This window comes from Sorghum bicolor, chromosome 10 (genome assembly GCF_000003195.3).
Source record: "Sorghum bicolor cultivar BTx623 chromosome 10, Sorghum_bicolor_NCBIv3, whole genome shotgun sequence".
In the NCBI taxonomy this organism is placed as follows: Eukaryota; Viridiplantae; Streptophyta; class Magnoliopsida; order Poales; family Poaceae; genus Sorghum; species Sorghum bicolor.
The window spans coordinates 51,962,586-51,989,394 of NC_012879.2; the positions used below are offsets into that span (position 1 = coordinate 51,962,586).

At 44.0% G+C, this 26,809-nt stretch overlaps 2 protein-coding genes and 1 pseudogene across 3 annotated transcripts; all 3 read left to right on the forward strand.

The window, feature by feature from the left end:
- On the forward strand, positions 9,289 to 13,827 carry LOC8065057 (palmitoyl-acyl carrier protein thioesterase, chloroplastic). 2 transcript variants are annotated; one of them, XM_002437181.2, is made up of 7 exons: positions 9,289 to 9,552; positions 10,194 to 10,765; positions 10,845 to 10,978; positions 11,432 to 11,545; positions 11,739 to 11,922; positions 12,022 to 12,090; positions 13,073 to 13,827. In XM_002437181.2, the coding sequence occupies exons 2-7, from the start codon at positions 10,262 to 10,264 to the stop codon at positions 13,328 to 13,330; spliced, it is 1,263 nt and encodes a 420-aa protein (XP_002437226.1). In that variant the 5' UTR covers positions 9,289 to 9,552; positions 10,194 to 10,261; the 3' UTR covers positions 13,331 to 13,827. The 2 variants fall into 2 exon arrangements, with proteins under 2 accessions (XP_002437226.1, XP_021305308.1); XM_021449633.1 differs by lacking the exon at positions 9,289 to 9,552 and adding an exon at positions 9,655 to 9,907 and having other exon boundaries at positions 13,073 to 13,817.
- LOC8082237 lies at positions 14,888 to 18,400 on the forward strand (annotated as a pseudogene).
- Positions 24,464 to 26,107, forward strand: LOC8082238 (auxin-responsive protein IAA23). Its single transcript, XM_002437183.2, has 4 exons — positions 24,464 to 24,919; positions 25,027 to 25,323; positions 25,471 to 25,532; positions 25,646 to 26,107. The coding sequence occupies exons 1-4, from the start codon at positions 24,741 to 24,743 to the stop codon at positions 25,666 to 25,668; spliced, it is 561 nt and encodes a 186-aa protein (XP_002437228.2). The 5' UTR covers positions 24,464 to 24,740; the 3' UTR covers positions 25,669 to 26,107.

Consider the following 26,809-nt stretch of genomic DNA (forward strand, 5'->3'; position numbering starts at 1 on the left):
ATCATCCGGTCCAGAGAATTTGGTAAAATCTGGTACCTTGTACCGATGTGGAAGTGGGATCAAATCATATGCGGGAGGATATGGTGTCCGATAAGAGTAAGTGTTGACTTTGGGTTTTATCCCGAATTGGTCTCTCATTATTTCAGCAATCTTATCGGCCCAATAAGCATCGGCATCTTGCCGATGGGGCGGTTGCAGATCCAGCACCTGCTGGTAAGCTTCCACGTGTCTGTACGGCGCACGATCTGCATGAAATATTGGGTTAATCATCTGGCCCCCAATCTGCGGACCACCAAGCTGTTGCCCACCAATCTGCTGTCCGCCGACCTGCTGTCCGCCGACCTGCTGTCCAAGATTCATTGGCTGGTTAGGCATCCCCTGATTCTAGAACCCGGGATAGATCTGTCCTTGCTGGAACCCTGCAGCCTGATGACTCGGTTGGGGCGTTTGCGGAAAGACTTGCTGCCCAAGCCATCCATTATTAGCATTCATCGGCATAGGTCCTGCCGATGACTGGTAATTGGGCATCATCATAGAATTGACATACCCAGGTTGAGTCATAAACCTCTGTTGCATCAGCATTGAATGTGCCGATGCGTTAGGCATTTGGAACGTTGGAGCTTGAGAATTCCCAGTGTAAGGTCTTGCAGTAGTAGTTGTAGTATACTGGGGACTCTAGTTCATCAGCATATTAGGAGGTGCCGATGCCAAAGGGGTCTTGCCTCTTACATCAGCCGTCTGCGACGTACCCGGCGTTAACTCTGGAGGCATGCCATAACCCCACCAGTTAGGAGGAGGAGTCAATCCAGACATTGCCGATGCCAACAGATCTGTGGCGAGTTTAATCTGTCCATCTGAAGTCTATGGATTGGTTGTCATCGGTGTAGATTGTGCATTAGTGACTCCCAACGTACTTGGAGGAACGGTAGTCTGTATTCCCGCAGCGGCTGTAGCAGCTGGTGGAGCTGTAACCACCGGTGATCCTGGCTGATGATGAGAGGGGCCCACATAATCTGGTGGTAATTGTCCTTCCTTGAAAGTTCTTGCCACAGCATTGAAAACTGTATTAGACAGCACACCAGCTTGGTTGATCAAAGCACGGTTGATAGCGTTGTCAACCATCTCTTGAAGTTTGCCAGGATTGGCTTCAAAAGTAACCTGCCGCGGTGCCGGCAGTGCATCCTTCTGGATCACTTCGCCGTTCCTGTTCATGCTGAAGGACCTCAGGCATTGCTGCTTGTAATCCTCCATAGCTCTAGCAATAGCTTGCTTCTGCTCATCCTTGAGATTGGCTTCCGTCACGGGGATGACGTTCTCTTGATCAAACTCAGAAGTCGACATATTGATCTTGATTTTGAATCTGAATCTGTCCCACCGGACGTGCCAAAAGATGTGTTGATGCAAAAGCTGATTTGCAAACACAAAGGGCTAATACCCGATTTAAACGTTAAGGCGTGCCATCCGATTTGACCTTACTATCGGCAAGGGTGGTAACTTGAATACTTTAGTCCTGACAACAGCAATGCGCCCGAATGTCACGGCCAAGAGGTATTCACGCGGAACTCGAGAATACGCCGAGCTTAAGTCGACGAATTCCTAAGAACTCGTAATAAAAGGAAAAAGGTATGACGAAGTCGTCGAAAAGTAGATGCTGGAATATGAGTAAAAACTTATGTTTGATTGATTGATAGATAGATGTCATTACAAAGCCCTAGGGTCTACATTTATACCCTGCTCAAAGAGCTACAACCAGACACGACTAGAATTCGAATTCCAAATTTAAATAGAATCCGTATACAAAACGATCTAAATAACTAAGGAAAACGTAAAACTATCCTCACGTAACAAACTAGAACATCCCCACTAGCCGATCGACAACTTCCAGACTCCCCTTCCGTATCATCGGCAGATTCCCTCGTCGTAGCCATCGGCACAGAAACATCAACACCTATGGACTTAGTCACGTTTAGTAACTCCTCCATCAGCAACCATCCTCATCGGCAACTCTTTCTTATCGGTAACTCATCCTGTAGACAAAACATTGTCGTCTTATCTTGCCAACCTATACTTTACCAATCATGGACACATGCCCAAAAACGGTGTCAACATACACATTCCATACATAGGATATTTTTGTATTTGAGAAAGTGTTTGTAAACTCTAGTCACAAAATCTTGAATCACACATAGACTTTATGAAACTACATATGGTACTTGTGGATTTAGAACTGCACATCTACAGCTCGCATAGTCTTGAATCACATATTTAGAACGCCACATGTGCCTCATAGCCCACAATCTTCTATAGCTCGTGCCGAGTCAGAGCGTGACGAGACACCACATGTGCCTCCTAAGCCACAACCTTCTCCAGCTCACCCCGAGCAAGGCCATGATGAGATGGCACAGACTTTTCAACAAGCGCCGCCGACACATGAAGAACGACTCCCTCCAATATGTGAAGCTCGTGAAAAGATCCCCATCATGATAAGGTCGACAGGGTAACATCTTTTGTGGATATGAACGTCCTAGGTATGTACAAGTAGTATGCTCATGACCAGTTCAAGCCTGAGAACCGAGTCCCGAACAAATTTGCCTACAGGATGTCCACTGACACCTCAGACTACACAACGGTAAAGAAGTATCTAGATGTTGAAACCATCAAGTGGTCAAAGGATTGCCCGAAATAATATGTAAGAGGCAAACGTTTCCTACCAAACTAGATCATGTGTAAGATGCCATATGGAATGAGAAGGTTCCATGATTGGTACTACTTGCATGTTACACGTACAGAACTGAATGTGTTGGAAGCAGTAATACCTGCTCGCACATTTAGAGGCCCTGCTTCGGGTATTGCCTTTGACTTCAGCGACATCCAATCATGCTTTCACCTTAGTTCAATGTCGATGAATCTAATTCACACTTGGTGCCTGTAAGTCCTCTTCCTCTTGATATGATCTGAATGTAACCTAGTTGGATTTTGTTGTAACTAACGTCGTGATTTGTAGAATGCAAGCACACTTTATGAAATCTACACGCTCAACGAAACAGGGTATGTAGACCCTATGCCTATAGCACAAATAAATTTTAATTACCCATCGAGATGGGAATTGGATGCGCCACAACTAGCTGCTGGAGGGACGCATGGCGGAGAAAAAAAGACCTATGCGGCCAAAATAAGAGAAGAGTCCCTTAAGGTTGCGGCGTGGATTGCCGTATGTTTAAAGAATCTCCAACACTTTCGAAACAATATGGATACCATGCCACTTCAAGTAAGTTCGATTGTATACTTAACGATTGTTCAGTATATCTTATTTCGATGCAAAGATACTTATGTGTTTATTTAAAATTCTTGCAGCAATCACTGGATAGTCATAGGCGTCGATGTCGGGATGAACATGACATGGATCTATGATTCTGCAGATTTTGACCCTCACACATATAAAGACTTCATGTCAATTCTCATTACGTAAGCAAATTAGTTATCCTAGTAACCTTATATTATTTACTTTAATATGGACTTCTGCATACTATAAGTCACATCGATTCTCATTCGAACAGGGCATTCAGGACCTATGTCAAGAATCACAAAGGAAGGCATGATCCAGTTGTGGGGAGCCACTTGCGTCTCAAAACTCTGTCCATTTGCAAATTAAAACAAAGTTCCCCAAGCAAAGGCCAGAGAGTATGCATTGTGGATACTACGTATGTGCTTTCATCAGTAACACACAAGGCTACAGGAGACACCCTGAATTGGTAAGTTCGAATCTCTTAGTGGATCGTAGTATGAAAACATAGTATAAAAACTTATCTTTGCAATCTCTTCTTTACACTAGACATAAACTTGTCTTTTACGATCTTGTCGTGGAAAGAAGAAAAAGGACTGAAAAGGGATGTCTACAAGGATGATAACTTCTTAGAGATTGTCGGTGACCTTTGCAACTTTATAATGGACCAGGTTGTTTATTACAAAGGTGATTACCATAACCTACTTTTCGACTTAGGTAGCAATCCTCTTTACCAGCACCTCCGTCAGTGGGATAGGCTATGTCTAGGTCGTTGATTACATGTGAACTTGTGGTAATGGACTGTGATCGATTTGTAATGGACTTGAAAAAAATTCAAACTTTTTGGATGGATTTGTAATGGACTTGGAGACATTTCAGACTTGAAATGTGTTGGACTATAAATGTGATTATATATGAATGGATCTGTGATGCTGTGAATCTGATTTTATATGAATCTGATTATATATGTATATATATATATATATATATGTTGTGTTGTGCTGTCAATTTGATTATTGTATTTTTTATTTTTTTTCTGAAAAAATAACTATAGGAGCGGTTTTAAATTGAACTGCCCTTACAAATGCAGACAATAAAGGCGTCTGGAACAACAGCCGCCCTTACTAATGCTCACTATAAGGGCGGTTGGAAACAACAGCCGCCCTTACAGTGGTCACTAGTAAGGGCGGCTGGTGTTTCCAACCGCCCTTACAGTGGACCACTGTAAGGGCGGTTCAACACCAGTTGCCCTTACAGTGGTCCACTGTAAAAGTGGCTGTCCTTACAGTGGACCACTATAAGGGCGACTGATGTTGAACCGCACTTACAGTGAATTTTACTATAAGAACGTTTGCATAAGGGTGGCAGAGTTTATTTAGCCGCTCCTACTATGCTTAACTGTAGTAGTGTTTGATCCAACACATTGACTATCCCAATATTCATCATCTTCAGTGTCCAGTGTAGTAGAACTCCACAGATTCAGGCCTTGTTTAGTTAACCCAAAAACCAAAATTTTTTCAAGATTTTCTGTCACATCAAATCTTATAGCATATGCATGGAGTATTAAATATAGACAAAAACAAAAACTAATTACACAGTTTGTCTGTAAATTACGAGATGAATCTTTTGAGTCTAGTTAATCCATGATTGGATAATATTTGTTAAATAAAAACGAAAATGCTACGGTACCGAAATCAAAAAAAATTCGGATCTAGGCACTCACTGACCATCATCGTCTCCGATCGATCCAACTGTTCTTAGAGGCTTGCATACTGGCAAGTGACAATCATGAAACAACGACTTCCCGCTATCAGTAGTACCATACTACTACCTTGGAAACTTTTTGACCAACTGTTGAAAATTAAGCGATCTGAACCGAAGAAAATCTAGGGTGCTTTTGACCATCACCTGTAATCTTCCCAGCTGGAAACTTCTGCTCATGTTTCAAGACGTGCTTGATTTTGCAGGCCAACGGCTGCAGAAACTCGCTTAGGCCTTGTTTACTTCACCCAAAAAACTAAAAAATTTTCAAGATTTTCAGTCACATCGAATTTTACGGCACATACATGAAACATTAAATATAGACGAAAACAAAAACTAATTACACACGTTTGCCTATAAATCGCGAGATGAATCTTTTGACCCTAGTTAGTCTATGATTGAACAATATTTATTAAAAACAAACGAAAATGTTATAGTAGCGAAATTTAAAAAAAATCACATCTAAACAAGGCATTAACAAGTGGACACCTGCCTTCACTGTGTGTTTCTGGCGTGTAGTGGAGAAATTCTGGAAACGTTGTTGGACAGAGGGTTCAAAGCTCGATCTGCCGCCAGGAACCTACCTCGCCGACGCCGAGACGAACGAGTGCTAACTTGGATGGGGAAAGAGATGTCCAACTGAACCACTTCAATTCTCGTCTAGATCACCGTCAGTTGCCCGGCGATGAGGGTTACATTTACTGGCACGATAGAGTACCGTACAAGTACAAGTGTACAACCGCTGGTTCAGTTTCAAGTCCAAGGCAGAAGCTCCTCCATGCTATGCTTCGTGGACATGAAAATTGTTTGATTAATCTGCAAATGTGCAATTGTTTGATTAATTTATACGGTCTTATGTACTTCCGTTCACAGACTTGGCCCCATCCCATGCATCTAATCTCTATTGGCTTGTGACTCACTGACTCCTATGAGATCTTAGACTTCTTTTTTTTCCCAATTGTTTGAGATAATCTGAATTCAGAACCAAACGTGTCATTGTAGTCCATGTTCATAGAAAGGACTTTCTTCTCTTCATTGGCTATATATCAAGCAAGATCTCAGGTAGGAAAACTAGTGGTTTCTAGTCATACAGGTGTGGCGGCTAGCTTGCACAATATTCATTATGTGCGGGCTTGGGTTAATAATATATAAAAGAGACTCATTGTTGTCGTTCATGTGAGTGAGACCTCGGCTTCTTCGTGTCTCAAAAATATAACCCAAGTACTCGTGGAGTGACAACAACGATGATGTCATAGCTTGATTTCATAGTATGGATGGTTGATGACCATACTTGTAGAATGACACCGAAACTATAAGAGGTAGCCATCGTTGTGAATATTTTATTTCTCTAAGTATGGTATTGCAATTTCATTCCTCTACAAATGCGTATTTTACAATATGTCATCATTATTTTATTAATATATATTTATGTGTGGTGTTCGATTACTACTTTATCCATCCCAAAATAAGTATCGCTCTCACTTCTCGAAGAGTCAAATATTTTTAACTTTGATCAAACATATAAAAAATATTACATATAGTTAGCTAGTATCATTAGATAGATCGTTAAAATTATTTTTATAATAAATTTATTTAAAGATATAAATATTGTTAATATTTTGTATAAACCTAGTTATGGGTCTTGATGGTGAAAGTGTCGTACTTTCGTCACGTCAGAACATGCATTGTGAGGATGTCTATGACTGGTTTGATCTTCAATGTACTCTTAATTTTAGAGGTCATTTTGTGTCAATTTGTCCTTTCTTATGAGCTATTGTTTTCCTTGATATATATATATATATATATATATTGCTGTTGTAAAAAAACGTAGGGATTAGGGAAATTCAATCCTGTCAGAAGCCTATAGAGTTTTTTTTCTCGAATACGTAGGAGATCTGCGCATCATTTCCATTAAAAAGGAACAAAATTAAGTACAAAGACCGACTGACCACGCCGGCTGACTGGCTGCTCAAACTGATATTCATAAAAATTTATGTGGAACACACGTAGCTAACTTTTGAGTTAGGCTGGGATGCATGGTTCCGGTTCCTTTTGAGTGCAAGTGCTTTTGGACGACAGGTGGAAAGAATTTTTATCTTTGTAGTGTGCTTTTTTAAGTTGCTTCTCTTGATTTATTTCATACACGTAATCACTTTATTTATGTGTATAGTTTATCTTTAAAAAATCACATTTAGCTAAAAAAATTACTTCACTTAGAGAAGCTGTTTCCACCTACAATTAAGAGAAGCTCTGCAAAACTGACCCGAACATTCCTATATTTTAGGGGAGAAAAAAGTTGCTTAAAAAAGAAGAACTCCTACGGTCCTATGGATGATTTTGTTTTCTAGTTCATATACTCACTCTCATCATATTTCTTTGTTTTCAAAGCCACCCTGGATAATGTTCCGACCATTGAACTTAGCTCGCTGAGCAGTCAAACCAGGGTCAAGCCACGCCTGTTTGTCGGGTCAACCGACCCCTATAAAATCTGTTTAAATCCTTTGGTAAATCACTATATGATTCAAGGTGCAGAGTATAATACAATCATTTCGCCCCTGAGTCAAACCTTCATGGGAAACGTCATGGATTCCAAGCAGCAGGAGTGTGTTTTTTTCTATGTTCTGAACACATGCTCCATGGGAAAGTTTATTCGTTTGGTTGATAAGCCATAGCAGAAAGTACTGTTGGCTAATTTATTGTAAGAGAAAAACATTGATAAATGACCGATAAATTCGGCTCATAAGCTCAAAAGAACATGGCGGTAACTATTTCACAGCTCCAAGTGAACTGCTGGAGTTCTTTTATGCTTCTACTGGATTGTTGTCTTTTTATTTTATATATCTGATGAGTAAAAATATATATAGATAGAGGGATTAAAATAATATCTTGACAATATTATATGAGAAAAAAATTCTTATTGAACACCGGAAAAAAAAGTTGTGCCCTCCATTTAGATCCTGCAAATTTTAATCCTCCCTACTCAATGTCAACAGTGGCGGATCTAGAAAAATAAGCAAGAAGAGACTTATCTCATAATCTTAAACTTTGAATAGGTTCAAATTTACAGGAGAGGCTCTCTGAGGCTGTCTCCAATGGGAGACCCATTTGGGAACCCAAATCCAAAATGGGTCTCCAACACAATACCTATAGCCTTCAACAGAGTACCCATACAGAAGACCTATTTTGGGTATCAAGAGAGGCATAACCCAAATTTGGGTATCCTCTCTCCTTGAGACCTATTTGCAGAGAGTGTTGTCTTTTAGGTCTTGTTGTTGGAGAAGACTAAAAATAGGTATGGAACCTTTTACCTGTAGCGCTACCCAAAGGACAAATGGGTATTGTATTTTGGGTAACAATTGTTGGAGATAGTCTGAGTAGCGGTAGCGAGGGCTCTAGCTCACCCCGCCCGTGCGGGATCCGCCCCGTGTGTTAAATTAAAGGTTTTGTTTACTTCCACCTAAAATCTAAATTTTTTAAGAAATATGCATACATGAAGTATTAAATATAGATGAAAATAAAAACTAATTGTACAGTTTGGTCGGAATTTACGAGACGAATCTTTTGAACCTAGTTAGTCCATAGTTGAACAATAATTATCACAAATAAACGAAAGTGCTACAGTGTCGCAAAATTTTTTCTTCGCCAACTAAACATGGCCTAAGGCCCTGTTTAGTTCCCCACCAAAAAATATTTCATCCATCCCATCGAATCTTTGGACACATGCATGGAACATTAAATGTAGATAAAAAAAATAAACTAATTACACAGTTTAGTTAAGAATCACGAGACGAATCTTTTAAGCCTAGTTACTCCATAATTAGCCTTAAGTGCTACAGTAACCTATATATGCTAATAACATATTAATTATGCTTAATAAATTTGTCTTGCAGTTTCCTGACGAGCTATGTAATTTGTTTTTTTATTAGTTTCTAAAAACCCCTCCCGACACATTCGATGTGACACCCAATAAATTTTTATCCCCAATCTAAACCGGCCCTAAATAGAAAAGATTAAACCGCTCAGTGCCTTTTATATTATTTGTGTCTCCCAGATCTGCTCAGCTCAGCAACGGGAAGCATCGTATGCATGGCCAGCCCAGGGCAGGCCTGGCTCTCTCTATACTATACGTCTATACCCCACGTTTCCCTTCTGCACCCGTCCGTTTGCAAAGCAGTGGGCAAAATCGTCATTTGGCGCCTCCCTGGACTCCATGTTTTAAAAGGTCGCGGTGGCCAACGCCCGGTGCCACTGCCAGCGGAGAAAGGGAGGTCGACCGGCCCCGCTGCCCCTGCCCCTGCCCCTGCCCCCACCGCAGCGCCACCGAAGCCGCCAGACACCACCACCCCACATCCGCCAGAAGCCTCTCCCTCCCCCCACCTCATCGGCGCGCCGCCAATGGCCGCGTGGTGAAGCGCACCTGTGCCGACGGAAGAAGCAGGCTGCAGGCACCAACAGCCAAGCCCCCGCGCTCTGCCCTCGCCGCGGCCGCCCTCCCACTGCCACGGAAGGTTCGTTCCCTTGCGCACCTCCCCGTCCCGCCTGCCCGCATTCCGTGCTCCTTTATCACCTGTTCGTAGTGGGGTTGAGTCTATTCTTGGTCGGATTGCCTGGGCGCGGCCGCTATTCCACCGGATAAGCTGTACCTATTTCTGGGCGCTTCGCTGTTCGGCCGGCCAACGTACGGGCCGTGACAGCTAGAGGGGAGGGGGGGTGAATCGCGGGAATTCAGGATCCTTGCCCCGGTTGGATCTCGAGTTCAGCAAATCTTTGCGCCGCCCCGTCTTTCTTCTCGTTTCCGCCGCTAGATTTGGGGTTCCTGCCGCTTCTTTTCTTGGCCTCTCTCTCTCGTCCTTGTAGTCTTGGGTGAGTTCTTCTTTTCCTTTCTTTTTCCCCGTACGTAGTACTGTGTGCGTTTATTTCGTCTCATCATGTTTGCTGTATTTGAGCGGGGTTGGTTTGACCGTCGTTTTGTCCCCGTACGTCCTCGCAAGCTCTGGCCATTTGTTCTTCTTTGTACCCGTGATGCGCCTGTACTGTGCACCAAATCTTGCTTTTTTTGGGTTGCTTAAATTGGGTAAACGAGCAGCTTTTTTTTTGTTTGATTTGTGGTTTTCGTTGATGCTAATGCTGTGTTCTTGTGCTGAATCAGGTTGTGGATCCCGGATTCAGACAGGTGCCAACCATTCGATTTGATTTGGGGCGGAGGAGTACTTTCCTATGGCCGCCTCCATCGCGGCCTCGTCCTTCGTTCCAGGGTCGCCGGCGCCGGCGCCGGCCGCTCCTAAGAGCGGCCTTGGGGAGCGCCCAGAGAGCCTGGACGTCCGCGGCGTGGCGGCGAAGCCGGGAGCCTCGTCGAATGCCGTGAGGGCGGGCAAGACGCGCGCCCATGCTGCCGTCCCCAAGGTGAACGGTGGGGGCAAGTCTGCGGTGGCGGATGGGGAGCACGACACCGTACCTTCCTCGGTGCCCAAGACTTTCTACAACCAGCTTCCCGACTGGAGCATGCTCCTTGCGGCCATCACGACCATCTTCTTGGCCGCCGAGAAGCAGTGGACGATGCTTGACTGGAAGCCCAGGCGGCCTGACATGCTCACTGACACCTTTGGGTTTGGCCGGATCATACATGATGGGCTCATGTTCAGGCAGAACTTCTCCATTAGGTCCTATGAGATAGGGGCGGATAGGACGGCATCTATAGAGACGCTGATGAACCATTTGCAGGTAAGGATTTGTTATTTTTGAGGTGTGAGGTTGTTGTGGCTGAGGATTGGATGATGAAAAAAGTTTGGATTTCATCCAGGAAACAGCACTTAATCATGTGAAGACCGCTGGGCTGCTAGGTGATGGATTCGGCTCCACACCAGAGATGAGTAAAAGAAACTTGTTCTGGGTGGTTAGCCAAATGCAGGCCATCGTCGAGCGTTATCCATGCTGGTATGGTTTGCACATGATCTTGTTTCAGTTTTATTATCGTGAATTGAACTTGAAATAAGTTGGACCCATGTGACTATCTGCGGAGACATAGAATGATTAATGATTACGGCTTGTTTCCGGGTATTAATTGATTATTAGTTGAATGGGGTTTTCAAGTTGTTTGGCAATAAATGTGAAAAGAATGCTCCCTGGTCTTCTTTGCACTGTTTGACATTAACTTGTTAGATGAGCCTATATAGTTTTTAGCACATGGAGCCTATATATAGTTGTATGTCACTGTGGGCAGTTCCTCAATTATTGATGCAGATACACTCATTGAACCTCTTGAGGTCTTGATAGGTTTTCCTATGGTAACAACAGATACTAGACAGTTTACCTTCTGTGAACTGAAGATGATCCCTCATCATCTGGGTTCTACTATTATGTGTTCTAAGTCACTCTATTCTGCTGCAGGGGTGATACTGTTGAAGTAGATACATGGGTTAGTGCTAATGGTAAAAATGGAATGCGAAGGGATTGGCATATACGTGATTCTATAACAGGCCACACGATACTGAAGGCAACAAGGTTCAAATCTCTGCCACACGTTATATTTGTACCATTGCATTACTCAATTTTATTAACAGTTTATTTCTACCAACTGCCATGTTACGATTGATGCTGTATTTATTTATTTATTTTCTGCTCAAAGTACGTGCAACTTAGTTTCACAGGCATCCTGTTGCAATAATTTTTTTTTCTAATTTATGTCTTTGTGCAGTAAATGGGTTATGATGAACAAACTTACTAGGAAGCTTGCAAGAATTCCAGATGAAGTGCGGACTGAAATAGAGCCATACTTTTTTGAGCGTTCTGCTATTGTTGATGAAGACAACCGCAAGCTTCCAAAACTGCCAGATGGTCAAAGCACTTCTGCAGCTAAATATGTGAGGACAGGGCTGACTGTAAGTAACTGAATTAATATTTAGATTAGATTGCTAGTCTGTTCATATATTATTTTTTTTCTTTGCTTTTTTATATATTTTGTGGTCTATGTTATGCAGCCTCGGTGGGCTGATCTTGATATAAATCAGCATGTCAATAATGTTAAATACATTGCGTGGATTCTTGAGGTAATTTTCTTTCTGATGATATGCATCTTTATTCCACTCTTCTGTATTTCTTGTTTAGAGACTGATATAGGTAATCCAGCACATTGATGACCAGCTATTTTAGTATTTGTGCTTTATTTGAACTATTTTATTCCACACTCAAGTACCTTAACAAGAATCATTTGTTCAAGTTGTCTTTTATTCCTCTTTGAGGTCGCCTAATGTGTTATGTTGGGTATTCCATCCTGGTTTCTTTTGTAATCATGTGCAAACAGAAACCAATTACTCTGTACTTCTGTTCTATCCTGTATATCTATTGCTCAGTACCCAACTGCCTGCAGAAGATAATGAGTGCCTGGTGGGGTGGGGTCGGGTGGGGTGGGGGTAGGGAGTGGGCTTAGATTCATATAATTCTGTCATTGGTAATGATTAGGTCCCCTCTTATCTATTCCTCCAATTAGCAAATACAATGGCTCATCCCATGATATATATTATTTAGGAGGTGTCTTTTTTTTAACTGATTCATGACAACATATGCACAAGTTGGATAAGGAACACATCTCCTGAGATTTTAGTATACTTGGTAGGTCACCTAGGCACCTAACAATGTCACTGACTTCTGTTGCTTTCGTGCAAGAGCAGCCTGTTTACAAATCAATTTAGTCTTTCTTTGCCCTAAGCTACACAGAAATAAGACGTGGTAGAGATAATTCTTATGCTTGCTTGATTGATGATATGCCATGTGTTGTTGGCTGATCCGTCATGCACTTATCATTTGGTTTCCTTCCTGCTTCATTAATTGGCAGCTCTTCTGCTCACTATTAATTGGTGGGGGGTGGGGTGGGGTGGGGGGCTCTGCTATTTGGTCAAGTGATTCTAAACCCAAACTGGATAGGAAAAGAATCCAAAAAAAAGGAGTCAGATTAGCGTATTAATTAGTGCCTTGTATACAAAGACTTTTGCCCACATCCGCAATTAACATTACTTTTTATCTTTGCCTCAGAGTGCACCGATATCTATTCTTGAGAATCATGAACTGGCGAGTATTGTGCTGGATTACAAAAGGGAGTGTGGCCGGGATAGTGTGCTGCAGTCACACACCTCTGTGCAGACGGATTGCAACAGTGAGTCTGGAGAAACAACCTTGCACTGTGAGCATGTGCTGAGCCTTGAATCAGGCCCGACCATGGTAAAGGCCCGGACCATGTGGAGGCCTAAGCGAACCAAGGCCCAAGAAACAGTGGTTCCATCTTCATTTTGAGTTGTGTGAGATGTTGGGGATGTGATTTTGGCAACAAACTATTTGGTAAAAGATCAGAATGGTTACCAGTGTCCTCTATTGTGGAAGCAAATCACACAAGGCAAGCAAGATCTAAACTAATTTAATTATGAAGTGTGAAAAATAGAGGAGATACAAGTGGGTCACATGGAGGAGGAGACAGAACCGGGGAGATCGAATACAAAGGAGGCTTCCTGTGCATGGTTTGTTCCTGTTTTTTCTTTTCCTTTTGAGTTCTTTCTTACGACAATCTTCGGTCGCACAAATGGGTGTTGTAAGTATTGATCTGTAGCTACAAGTGTATGAAGGGGAGCAAGTGTTTCCCGTACATGTTCCTTCTGGGGCTATGTCCATATGTTATATAAGCCCCTTGAAAACAGCTTTGTCGCAGCCATATTCATTCAGAGAATTTGAATCTCGTATATTGTATTTTTCTGATATTAAAATTGGATATTATTACTCTTCTCCAGGCTGATAAACCCTGTTGAAACCTCGTGCTGGGTCAATGAGACAGATATTGACATTGTGCAGCTTGTTCACTTTGTTTGAATTATAGACTGCTTGGCGTGAGGGATGACAGGTTGACATGTCTACCATGCTTTCTAATTTCTATACTAGAGTTGACTGACGAGAAAAAAAAAAGAACAAACTGAACTTTACATCCGATTCCGTATACGAATGGCAGTGGAGGCTACTCGAAGACTTATGTGATGTTTTGATTCTAATCGTTCTTATGGTTGGTTCAAGTTAGGTTACCAAAGTTAATATAAGAGGGGCCATGCGAATCATTGAGCTGGTTAATGACAATCTTCTAAATCGACGTGCCACTTTTTTTTTTGTAGAGATCATAATATGTCAAACACCAATAATCTTTAAAATCATTAATTTTCCTGGTGTGGTCAGGGCAGCAACAGGCACGCTGACAGAACATTGATTTAAACTAAATTCTATCCACTTCTAAATTTCTGGTGTTTTACTGGCCAAATTTTACCGACTCTTTTTCTTCAGCAGTACTTTTGAGCGGCATAAGCCAAATCAGTTCATTCCTTTTCTATTGGAGTATAGGTTATCAAGTCTGCCCTGCATATTCACACATAGGCTACCGTCTAACAGGCTCCGATGATAGTTTATAACAAGAAAAGCTCTTCGGAGTGAAAACTGAGGGAGGCAAAGATGCCTGACCTGCCGTGTATAACCATAACCATTGACTCATAAAGTTAGGCAGATTGTCACAATCGATGTGTATCTTCTCACTGTTTTCGCTCCGAATAAACGGACCATCAAGAAGTTTGACAAAATCAGAAAATTGCTCCTGTAGTAAGGATCTGAAAATGTAAACGGAGGCCATTGCCTTGTTAATAAATGGACAAAAGCGTCGAGTCCAAAAGTGCTTTGGGGCCTTGTCACCCTTGACTTAGAATGTTTTAACAGAGATCTTTGTATGATATGGGCCCTGGTGGGGGTGGATTGACAAGTATAACCTTGCTTGGGTGGGAACCTTGATAATATCTTGCGACAGCACGAATAGTGGTCTCTTCCATGCTTCCATGCAAGTTGTCACAGCCGGCCGCGGGGATAGACCAAGCTTTTGACATTCTCCATGACTGGTCAGGCACCGACGGATTTGACACCCCCTCACGTGGCATAAAAATCAGACCGGACCATCTCCTGATCTCCAAAAGTTTTCAAAACCCACTAGAAGGTTTGAAAAAAAATGCTCTCCAACAACTTTCTATCTCGGCCTTGTTTAGTTTCTAAAATTTTGGGTAGGGGGTACTATAGCGTTTTCGTTTTTATTTGGCAAACTAAGCTCAAAAGGCTCATCCCGCGATTTACAGTTAAACTATGCAATTAGTTTTTATTTTTATCTATATTTAATGCTCCATGAATATACCTTGACTTGTTACTGCATATACCATATATTACCTGCCTGGAGACCCACCCCGCCTGATTCGATTAGTAACTACGGAAGTCAACAATAGTGCCCTCCTCTGCTAAGGTTGATTGTGAATATTAACTGGTACCATATTGCTGGTCCCAGAATTTGTGCTGAGAGTTTAAACTTCACCCTTGGCTTTGTTTTGTTGTTGTAGGAAAGTTGCGGTTGTCAATTTGGATCCTGCAAATGACGCGTTGCCGTATCCTTGACTCTCTGAGCACCACCATCCTCTCTACTCACTCTCTTATGTCTTATAACATACTCTCTCTCTCTCTCTCTCTCTCTCTCTCTCTCATTGATGTTCTCTAGTCACAATCGAAATTTTTCCTTGACACTGATAAATAGATATGAGTGTGCCATAAACATTGAGGACCTCATAAAACTCAATGATGTCATGGCTGAGCATTCACTTGGCCCTAATGGAGGTTGCTCCTGGTCCTTTATTGCTGTTCAGTAACCTACCTGCATTTGTTCTAATAATATGGCTCTTTCTCTATGGTGTTAAAATCTATGTCAGGGATTGTGTATTGCATGGATTACTTGGAGAAGAATATTGAGTGGCTTCAAGAAAAAGTAAAGCCTCTTATTGAAGGTGAGTAATGAATACCTCTCTGAAGTTTGCACATATGTTCAGTGGCAATATCTGTTTTGCAATGGTCATATCCCAAAAGGGCAGCATCTGATGGAAAAACTTTTTTTTTTTGAATAACATGGAAAAACTTATAAATTGCTAATGTCAATAAATTTGTTATTTTACATTACACAGGGCTTTCCATGTGCTTGGACTGAATCAATTACATACTAATAGACTAATGATCCAATCCAACCAGGATCAGAATTAGATTTAGAATTTTATAAACCGTATTCTGTTATCCTGAGGATTGCACCTCAGTTTAAAAGTATTTCTGCTGTTTATTGTTGTATTTCTGAGCGTTCAGAGTCAGAGACTTATAGTAGGTGAGCACTAAACATTGTAAACACTCATAGTGCTCAAATTATGACCTGCAAACTTAAACATTTCTGCAGATCACTATCTGCTATTTGTTTTTCCAGGGCAAGTGGAACTTTTCTTCCTTCACTCAAATGCAAGAAGTGTTATTAATAAACTCATCAAAAAGATGGACTTGAGGGTATGCGTGTGTTCTTGGTCCTATTTAGACTGCCTTAATGCTAATGAACTAGAGTGTTTAATGTTTTTTTTCCTGTATTCTGCAGCTGACTGCTGTGCACCTTATCGATGGCCATTTATGCTGTGATCCTGGAAAGTATGTGAGTGCTTTGCTTCTTTCACTGTCAACAATGCTACACATGGAATTGCCACATCAATGTCTTGTCAAAGATTCACCTAATTGAAAACTATGGCCTTTTCAAAAAAAAACTATGGGAATCTAGGTATTGTGCCTTTGATCTTCCTGTCATTTGAACATCTATTGTTGCTCGTGGAATTTGATGTCCATACCATCTTTTATTAATTAATACTTCTATGTCTTTGTAGTATTTATTATTCATCTTATACATTGGCAGCATTCAACCTTGACTTCTACACTGATGTCCAAGATCTTTCTTATTTGCAATATCATCTTGAGCAGGATCCTCGCTCAGCCAAGTACAGGTGAATTTCTGAACACAAATGTTACTGCATCAACTAGGAGTAAGTGTACTTCAATTTGCTGAGAATTTAAACTTCATAAATTTCAAGTCTTAATATGTCTCCAATTCACTTGACCAAATACTGAGACAAATACAGTGCCTACTTACTAGTTCTTGCTCCCTTGTGAGTTCAGTTTTAGATGCCATCTAATGTACCTAGATAAAATTATTGCAGTCGCCCTGTTCCACGAGATTTATTAATTTTTATTTGAGCAAATGTGGAAATCTAGAACTGGGTTCAGGACATGTGTACTGTTTCAATATAACTAAGTTGCTAGTGGATAATTCTTCATTCATTGCAAATCAGTGACTACTGTTCTTGTCCACCAATATGACCTTCAGATCTGTAACCTGTATTCCTCTAAACAGTTGGCAGTGATATATACCAATGTCATTGGTCATATGCTAAGATTTGTATTACCTGTTTTCAATGTGGAACCTTTTCATTGCCCCATTTATAACCTTTCGAGTGAACCTGCTAACAGGAAATTGACCAAGGAGCTCTGCGATGTGATTGCTGATTTTGGTTTAGTCAATTTTTCAACTTTGGACATCCAGGTCTGTATTTGAAAGACTATTAAAATCTATTTTCTCATTGTATTAGTTCTTACAAGCTTTTGTGTCCTCTAGGACAAGGAAAGTGTTGGCAATCTTGTGAAGCTGATTGACAAGAGCAACGGATATATATTCTTCTATTGATAGTAGTGCTGTTGAGTTCAGCAAAATTGTGGCAGCACCTCTTGATTGGGACTACTACAGATATCCTTTACTTGTTCTTTTAGTAATTTTTGCAAACAAGTCGTTTACCGCATGTAATTTCTATGTTATCTTCAATGGCCCAGATGCACACTATCAAACCACTCATATGCACCAATATCTTGTAAATTGCCTTTCTTTCCCTGACATGTGGATATAACAGCAGAAGTGCAGGAGAAGTACATGAAAGATGGTGAATTCGTGCAACAGACAAGCAGGATGCAATGAGGCTGGCAGTGGCGTCCCCACTTTTGTAGCACGTTGAGAACTTCGGTTGCTAGAACGATGTGAAACCTGTCTGAACCCATGTAGCTCAGCCGTAGATGTTTTCTGAAGCTGCTTGCTAGTTACCTGATGTGCAGTAGTAGGATGCTGTCATTATCTTCTGGGAGTATACTTTTGGGCAGTATAAAAGATGCACTTGTCACCTGTAACTGTTCGGCTGCACGTTGAGGCAGCGCTGCTGTGGCTGTAGCTGCATCCCTTGGTGACAGAAAAATATTGTACTATGGCTGCCTAACAGACTAACAGTGCAGAAACCAGCAGCTGAACAGTGTCAGGCCTTCTGTTTTGTTTTAGCTTGTGGACTAACAGTCTCAGATTCTTCAGCAAGTAACTAAGTTGTCAGGCACTGGCATGTTTGGTTAACTGTCATATATATACTTGGGAGGGGAGCATAAAATTAAAATTGCAGTGATTTTGCATTTATTTTAGAAGTCGTGTGTCCTGTCTGTTTCTATTTGGTGCCTAAATTGTTTATGTTCAAGCAACTCCTATTTGTTTTGATGGCTTCCTTCTCAGCTCTGACTGGCCTTGGTGCCGTCATCTTGCATGTGATGTAGATGCTACTTTGGTTATGTCAAGTGTAGCTAGGAATATGAGTGGCATGAATCAGCTCTCTCATTGTCTATATTCAAGGAAATGCAGTAATGTTAATATGGTTGCAATAATAAATTTAAATATCATATTTCATCGATTAATAGTGATTTCTCTGTTCATTTAATTGCAGGGCTAATTCTATATGTTCTGGTGTTGCTGATGCTAGTTGCAAGGGGTGGACTATAGTAGATTTATGCTTGGACAGTTGCTAGTTCTCTTTGGTTTTGTAGTTGGCTCATTAATGTAAATTTGTAGTTTTGTTGCAATACTTAGACTCTTGTATGTTTTCTTCAGTTTCATAACACACACTCATATGAAGCCAATGTCGATGACTAGCTTTCTCCTGGATCAAAGTCCAATGCCCCATGAGCTGAAGAGTTTTATGTACTTTGAATTAGTAATTGATCTTGATCCAGAACGTGTATTTATCATTCATAGATTATTCATGGTACTCATTTTGCATACTACAATAGAATTTCTTTTGTTTTTTTTGGGTCTGTTTTTTCTGAATTTTTTTGGTCGGTCGGGATATGTATCTCTGTGTTGCCCAAACAGTACCTAGGGAATTTCTCTACGGTGGGGTTTCTGTTGCCCAGTTTTTTTTTTTTTTGGGGGGGGGGGGGGGGGGGGGGGCATGTGAAGCTAATCCCTTTGGGGATCAAACCTACTTGCCTTTTCCACCCCTTCATCGCAAGGAGCCCTAACAGGCATGGAGGTCAAAGGTGCGTGTGGCCTTGGTGGCAGAGGAACGACGTCAGGGCATGGATCACACGGCCGAGACCCTGCGATAGAGTATTTGATGTTTCTCTAAGATAGAGTACTTGAGTCAGGCATGGAAGGGGAAGCCAAACGCCGACCATTGCTTAACTGAGTCAGGCATGGAAGGGCTTATTTGAGGGCAACGGATCCTATACAAACCAGGCATCCCGTGTAAACTTGTAAACTAACGATCTGGCTACTATGATCGTCATCCCATGGCTGTACATAGAGGTGGGATAATTTTATATTTTAACTCCCGCCTAGCTTGTGGTAATCGTAAACTTTTTCTAAAATCCCCATCCCTCCGTAACCCTCCGTTCCGTTCCGTCTCCTCGCGTCTCTCCGTCTCCGATCGCGCGAGGGCCTGCGATCGCCTCCCCGCGTCTCTCCGTCTCCGATCGTGAGTTCGTGGGCACCATCCTAGCAGAAGCGTCCGCCGACGTCCGATTACGAGGACCGGACAGCATACCAGAGTGCGGCGGGGTGGAGTCGTTCATCGTCACGGCGCCGGCCGTCGGGCGGGATCCTTCGTCTTGTTTTGTTAGATCGAATCGAACTCACATCACCGACGTCCTGTACTGTAGTAGCTGGTAGCAGAGGCATGTGAATTGGACCTTCGTACAATAATCATACACTCATATATAGTTTCTCTAGGAGTGGAATCATACTAGATCATATATAAAGCATACTAGAGTCATTGTACAAAGAAGCAAGATCCATCCATCACGCACAACCAAATTGAAGCTCGTACATATGTAAATATATTTCAAGCGCTATTCATGAGTGGCTTCTTTACCAGATTGGTGACGTACTTCTGCTCGGGCCGGTGCATGTTCTCGCTGGGCCGCACGGACCTCACCTTCTGCAGCGACGGCACGCGCATGCGCCCGCCGGCCCTGGCCGTGTCGCCGCCGGCGCCGTGCGGGGTAGGCAGACGGAGACCTTCCTCTTGACGCGTGCCCTAGCGATCCTTCCCCTCGATCGATCGCGCGTGACAATCGTGCGTGACGGCGCCCAGGCGGCGTCCGTTCGTTCGCCAGACGGAGGAGGGGGTAGATGAAAAAAACAAAAATTAGTTGTTGGCTGGCGGGCGCTATTCTGTAAAAAGATCCCACCTCTCTCTACCGCCATCGGATGTATCCTGAGATCCAGATCGAAAGTTTGCAAGTTTGCACAGCATACCCAGTTTGCATAGCTAGGATACGTTGCCTTATTTGAGTCAGGCACGGAGGGGGAAGCCAAACGCCAAGCTTCCCAGCGTGTTCGTTTGGGTTCGTCTACGGTTATTTAACATTATTTTTTTCACAACAAATTAGCAAACAGTATTTTTAGCCAAACAAATAGGGCACCGTTCGAGCGCATCAGCGCATGAGTCTAGCTTCCGGGCACAACAATCTTACATAGTTGATTGAACTTTCTTGATTTCTCACTTTCCTTAACGCTAGCAAGACGCGATGGTTTACGAGGGACGAACGTGTCATGTCAGATAGTAAAAAAAAAACAACGGACTGAAGAATTCTATCTTTGCCTATAGTATATTAGGGGACAGACACAACATGTACTTGTATTTTGGACATACAAAACATTGGTCAGTCAGGTTGGCTCTTATTAGATCTCAACATCTTGGCTCCATAGATTTAGAATGCATAATTTGTAGAGAAGAATCTATAAATGGCCTGCATGCACAATGTATTATAGGGGAGCCATACGAATTATAGATGATTTTACGTTGGTCAGAAGGCAGATCCGTGTTAAAATAATCTGATCCCATGTTTGATGTCAGGTGTGCATGTGACTATGTGAGGGAGAAGAGATCCATGATTAGGATTGGAATCGACAACACAGGCAAATTTTTCTGAATTCTGATGCAGAATCTCATAAGCGTTTCTTGGATAATACACAAATATTATTCTCTCTCTCTCTCTCTCTCTCTCTCTCTAACAAATCTTCTGCACAAAATTCTGATCGAATACAATGGAATAGCAGCTCTAGCTTCTGAATTGTTGACTGAAAACGGAATTGTTCCCTCTGCTTAGCTTCTGGTACTAGTAGAACTAAAGAAAAGGAAAACAAGTATCGTATCATTGCCCTAGAGAAGCTTATAAATGTTTTGAAATATAGGAGTAGTTCATAATGTTGCACCAATGACACATTGATTAACCCGAAGAGAGGATCTTCCTGCTAATTGGCTGATTATTAGGTCGTTATAGCTTGCAACATGTTCATCTCTGGCGCACACATATATACTATCTATTGATTGAGTGATCTTGCACGTCGCATCAGTTGATGATACACCGAAATATGATTCTTTGCCGGAGCGGCTACCACACGAGAGATCCATCAGGCCTCAGATGGCATGATACGCCGATCGGCATGCATGATACAGTTATAACGGCAGCCGGCGGTTTAGTTTTGTTTGCTTTGCAGCAGTTGATTGACTGGTGGTTGAGAGAAGAGCCCCTGCTCATGCAACACGTACTGTAGTAGTTATCATAACACCGGTCGAATAAATCCTTGCGCTCAGATTCGGTTGACATAAAAATATGATAGCCGCTGTGTAATCATATACTACCGCGAGCTGTTTGGTGTACTACCAACGGAAACGCAAACGTAAATGAAATAGAACAGCGGACGTTACCAGCGCAGTGATGCAATTGTCGTTACTATCTAAATCCTTCACTTTTTGATCTTTTCCAAATATTCGTTTTATGAGCTTATAAAACACGTCTCATAACAGCACGTGTTTGAGCTAGCAGTGTGGAACGAATAGAGAAGAAAAGCACAAATGAATCGAGGAGATAAAGAGGAAATCGTGCATTAATTATATTCTAATAGTAACTAGTACTATTAGGAGAGAACTAAACGTCACCGTCGACGTTGCCCACCCGACAGGCATATCCACAAGTATCCGGTTAATCTATTCGACTAGTATTCCGTAATGGCGTTGAGGGGAGCAGAACAGGGGCCCTCGCTCCATCTCTCCGTTTCCAAATGATGCATGCCGCCCTACGCTTTCGGCCAAATCCCCCTCCCCTGCGCTTTCGCCTAGTTTAGTGCTGGTCAAATCGTGCATGATCCCCTAAACGTACCCCTCCCTCGATCTCCCCCTATCCTCCACCCCCCCGTTGCGTTGGCTTTTTTCTTAGGGCTCCGTTCCGAGCGAATCGTGCGCGAGGGACGGACGGAACGGAACATTTCCTCGTGCCCGGCCACTACCTACCTAGGGCTCTCCCACTACCTGACTTGAATCAAAAGCTGAGAAATAGGCCTACTATGCCCGTACGTATTGTATGGGCATAGGGTTTGATTTTCTTGGGACGATGATTCCAACAGAAAAGGTAGCATCATGGATACGTATCTCTCTTCAGACGTGGCTTTTATTTGTGCTACCTGCAACTGCGAGACACACATGGAGGGGTGCGGTTGTTAGCGTACGTTAGCGTGGTCGTAGCTTAGTGTAGGTAGCTCATGCCTTCAGTTGATGAACCGAACAGAAATACGCGCAGTGCAGAAAAAAAAATCAGTTAATTAAATTAACAAGGAGCACCTTTTACCACCAAAATGTCATATGGCTCCCGTGATACCACCGTCTCTTTGATGGAAAAGGCACTAGTTGCTTTAGGCCTTGCTTAGTTCACGAAAAACTTTGGCTTTGGCTACTGTAGCACTTTCGTTTGTTTGACTAGGTTTAAAAGATTCGTCTCGCAAATTACAGACAAACTGTGTAATTAGTTTTTATTTTCGTCTATATTTAATGTTTCATATATGTGTACAAAGATTCGATGTGACGGTAAATCTTCAAAATAATTTTTAGAAACTAAACAAGGCCTTACATCGTGTCGTGACCTCGGTGAACTATCCTGATATCCAATCCAATCCAAAGGAATGGAAACTGGTAGCAAGCACCTGTCTGTCTGTCAGTCAGTCAGTCAGGCTGAAGCGTAAAGAGGACGGGCAACGGCGGCGGGGGCGGGCACAGGAATAGTATAGGATGCTGCCCAGCAGAAACGGAGGAAACCGCGGCGCTGCCAGCACGCACGCGCCGGTCAAAGCAAGCCTTGCCTTCCTCGGTCGGTCGGAGTCGGACCGGACGGACGCGGAGGACTACGCCAGGAAAGAGCACGGCAGGATCCCCCGCCGCGCACACAACCGCGGTCCGAACGGCAGGCAATGCGGCAGCAGCTGCGCGCGCACAAGGCACCGTCTCCGTCCGTCCCCTCGTTGCCGCGCTGCGCTGCGCACGCACCAGCACCAGCACCAGCACCAGCACCAACCTTCTACCACTCCGGCGGGCCCCGAGACGAGGCATCGGGTTCGCCTGTCGTGAAAAGGCGAGCAAGGGGACAGCGCGCCGACATGCCAACTGCCCCCCCCCGTTCCCTTCCCTTCCCTTCCCTTCCTTCGCCCACTGCCCACTGCGACTGCGATGCCTGCTGCCGCCACGGCGACTTCCCGTGGTCCCGGATCCTGACGGTGGGTCTCACGTGCCCCCGCGCCACTTGTCAGCCGGATCGGCCCACCGGGAGTGGGCCGGATCGTCTTGTCCGTCCTTTTGTCTTCTCTTCCCGTGCTGTGCACTCCAAGATTGTCGATCGTCTGCTTCCTCACCTGTTGCTGTCCCAAACCAGACTACAACAGTAACTACTGCAGTTGGGTGCGGGTGTGCTTGGCACTGCCTCTGTTGGAAACATTCTTCGGTTTCAGACAGATCAGTGAAAAAAATCACTTTGCTGTTGATGATACAACAATCAAACTCTTCATACCAACACCAAACCAACTCGTCACTTCAATAGACAGCAAGTATCCAGTGTTGCATCAAACATCGTGCATGCATGTTTTCACCGATCGAATTTCATGCAAATCCACTGCTGTTGCCTAGTACGTGCTCGACACGCTCGTGAGTCGTAGCCAGTAGTAGTAGCCACAGCAGCCAGCCAGCCAGCGACCTGACTAGTAGTGGCCAACAGCAGCAGTGAAATTTCGATTTCGAGACTCCAGAACCCCAGAAGGTGCTGCCGCCGAAGGCCGAATGCACTTGTCGTCCACAACGCACGCACGCACCGCACCGCACCGGACAGCGCGCGCCGCGGCCCCCCGCCGACCGCGCGCATCTTTATAGCCAGCGGCCACCTCTCGTTCGCTCGTCCTCCAGCACTCCACCGCACGCACTCGCCTCCGACAGCGACCGCGCAACGCGACGCAGCCGCGTCCTTCTCCGAGACGCCCCGCGCCCCGGCCCCGGTTCCCTCGCTCTCCTCCGCCCCCTACGCACGCAGCAGCCGCGTTCGTCCTCTGCGCTGCGCGGCCTGCGCCTGACCAAGCAAAGCTTATCGGCCGGACGAACAAACGGTGCAGCAAGGCCTCAGAATCTCAAGCCCGGAACAAGCGCATCCGGTCCGGCCAGTAGTGATGCCGACGAGCTCGACCAACTCCGCCGCGGCGGCTTCCCCTGCCGTGTCAGGCCTCGACTACGACGACACCGCGCTCACCCTCGCCCTCCCGGGCTCCTCCTCCTCCGCCGCCGACCCCTCCGCCGCCGCCGACCGCAAGCGCGCCCACGCCGACCACGACAAGCCGCCCTCCCCAAAGTACGTGCGCGCGCCTTCGACCCTTCTCTCTGCTAGCTTCAACCCTTGACTGACACGGGACGGCTTTTGTTGACTGTTGACTGACCTGGACGCTCACGACTTTGCAGGGCGCGGGCCGTGGGGTGGCCGCCGGTGCGCGCGTACCGGCGCAACGCGCTGCGCGACGAGCAGGCCGCCAAGCTCGTGAAGGTGGCCGTGGACGGCGCGCCGTACCTGCGCAAGGTGGACCTCGCGGCGCACGACGGGTACGCGGCGCTGCTCCGCGCGCTCCACGGCATGTTCGCCTCCTGCCTCGGAGCCGACGGGGCCGGGAGCCTCGTCGACGCCGCCACCGGCGCCGAGTACGTGCCCACCTACGAGGACAAGGACGGCGACTGGATGCTCGTCGGAGACGTCCCCTTCAAGTAATAATAATTCACCCTACTACCCACCTCTTCTCGCTTCTTGTTCCAGCTAATCAATCAGTTTTGACGATCTCCAACCAGTCCAAATCGGTGAAAAACTTTATTGCCAAGCGTGCTAATTAATCCCTCTCTTTCACATGAACGCAGGATGTTTGTGGACTCGTGCAAGAGGATCCGCCTCATGAAGAGCTCCGAGGCCGGCAGCCTATGTAAGCCCCCCAAATCCATGCATGTCCTAGCTACAAGATGTTGGTACAGTACAAAGAATACATATCGTCATACAAGTGCTAACATTATTTCTTCTTTGCATTGCTTGATGCAGCTCCAAGGACATCATCCCAATGATGCTTGTTGTCGCCCTATTAGGCGGCTAATTTGTCTGAATTTGTTCACCAAAGTGTGCACTGGAAGAGGCTTGGCTGCTCAGGTCCTCCATGCACGTTACACACCGTAGGATCATATCAGGGTTCAGTCTGTTGTTGTGCTCTGTACAGGCCACACACCCCATGGAAAAACTTCATCAGTTTCAAGTGCCGCTACTGTCGGCCGGACGGTTTCGTTTTTGGACGCCGGCGAGAAGGCGGCGCTAGCACTTCGTCAGCTATAGATTACTAGTAGTTCCGTTGTCAGTTTCGATCAGTCTTTGCCCTCGATCGTCTTGTCTCGAGGGATCCATGTATACACGAGAGTATGGTACATGCTGTGTGCTGTTTTCATTATATAAGGTCAAAAATACAAGTGCCATCTATCACTGTTCTTGTAATTTCAGGCTTTGTTTTACTTCCACCTAAAATCCAAAAACTTTTCAAGATTTCTGTCACATCGAATCTTTAAACACATGTATAAAGTATTAAATATAAACAAAAATAAAAACTAATTGCACAGTTGGGTCGAAATTTACGAGACAAATCTTTTGAGTCTAGTTAGTCCATGATTAGACAAGAATTACCACAAACAAACGAAACTGCTACAGTGTCCCGAAAAAATTTCGGGAAGGAAGGCCCAGCAGCCTGAACTTCTTGCCACCTTATCTGTGTGCTGTTGCGTTCCCTTGTTTGGAAAATTCTAAGCTCGGTCAGGTGGATTGCGATTGTTGTGGAAAATTTGGGGGAATGGTAGTGGGAACTGGGAAGCTGTGTGCTTGGATTGCGGCTGCTTAGGTCGTGTTTAGTTCCTCAACCAAAACATTTTGTTACACTGTAGCTTTTTCGTTTGTTTATGGTAATTATTGTCCAACCATAGACTAACTAGGCTCAAAAGATTCGTCTTGTCAATTTCGACCAAACTGTGTAATTAGTTTTTATTTTCATCTATATTTAATACTCCAAGCATACGTCTAAAGATTCGATGTGATGGGGAATCTTGAAAAATTTTAGGTTTTTGTTAGGAAGTAAACAAAGCCTTAGACAATTTATCCACTGATGAAGATTTTTTTTAGAGTTTAAGGGCATTTCCACACTGAAGAAAAATGGCGCAGAGACTGAAG

What these genes read in the sequence shown, in the direction of transcription:
- LOC8065057 (XM_002437181.2), top strand. Translation starts at nt 10,262, where the DNA reads ATGGCCGCCTCCATCGCGGCCTCGTCCTTCGTTCCAGGGTCGCCGGCG. An exon ending in CGCTGATGAACCATTTGCAG is followed by an intron (nt 10,766 to 10,844) that starts GTAAGGATTTGT and finishes GATTTCATCCAG; the next exon opens with GAAACAGCACTTAATCATGT. An exon ending in ACGATACTGAAGGCAACAAG is followed by an intron (nt 11,546 to 11,738) that starts GTTCAAATCTCT and finishes GTCTTTGTGCAG; the next exon opens with TAAATGGGTTATGATGAACA.
- LOC8082238 (XM_002437183.2), top strand. Translation starts at nt 24,741, where the DNA reads ATGCCGACGAGCTCGACCAACTCCGCCGCGGCGGCTTCCCCTGCCGTG. An exon ending in GTCGGAGACGTCCCCTTCAA is followed by an intron (nt 25,324 to 25,470) that starts GTAATAATAATT and finishes ACATGAACGCAG; the next exon opens with GATGTTTGTGGACTCGTGCA. An exon ending in CTCCGAGGCCGGCAGCCTAT is followed by an intron (nt 25,533 to 25,645) that starts GTAAGCCCCCCA and finishes TGCTTGATGCAG; the next exon opens with CTCCAAGGACATCATCCCAA.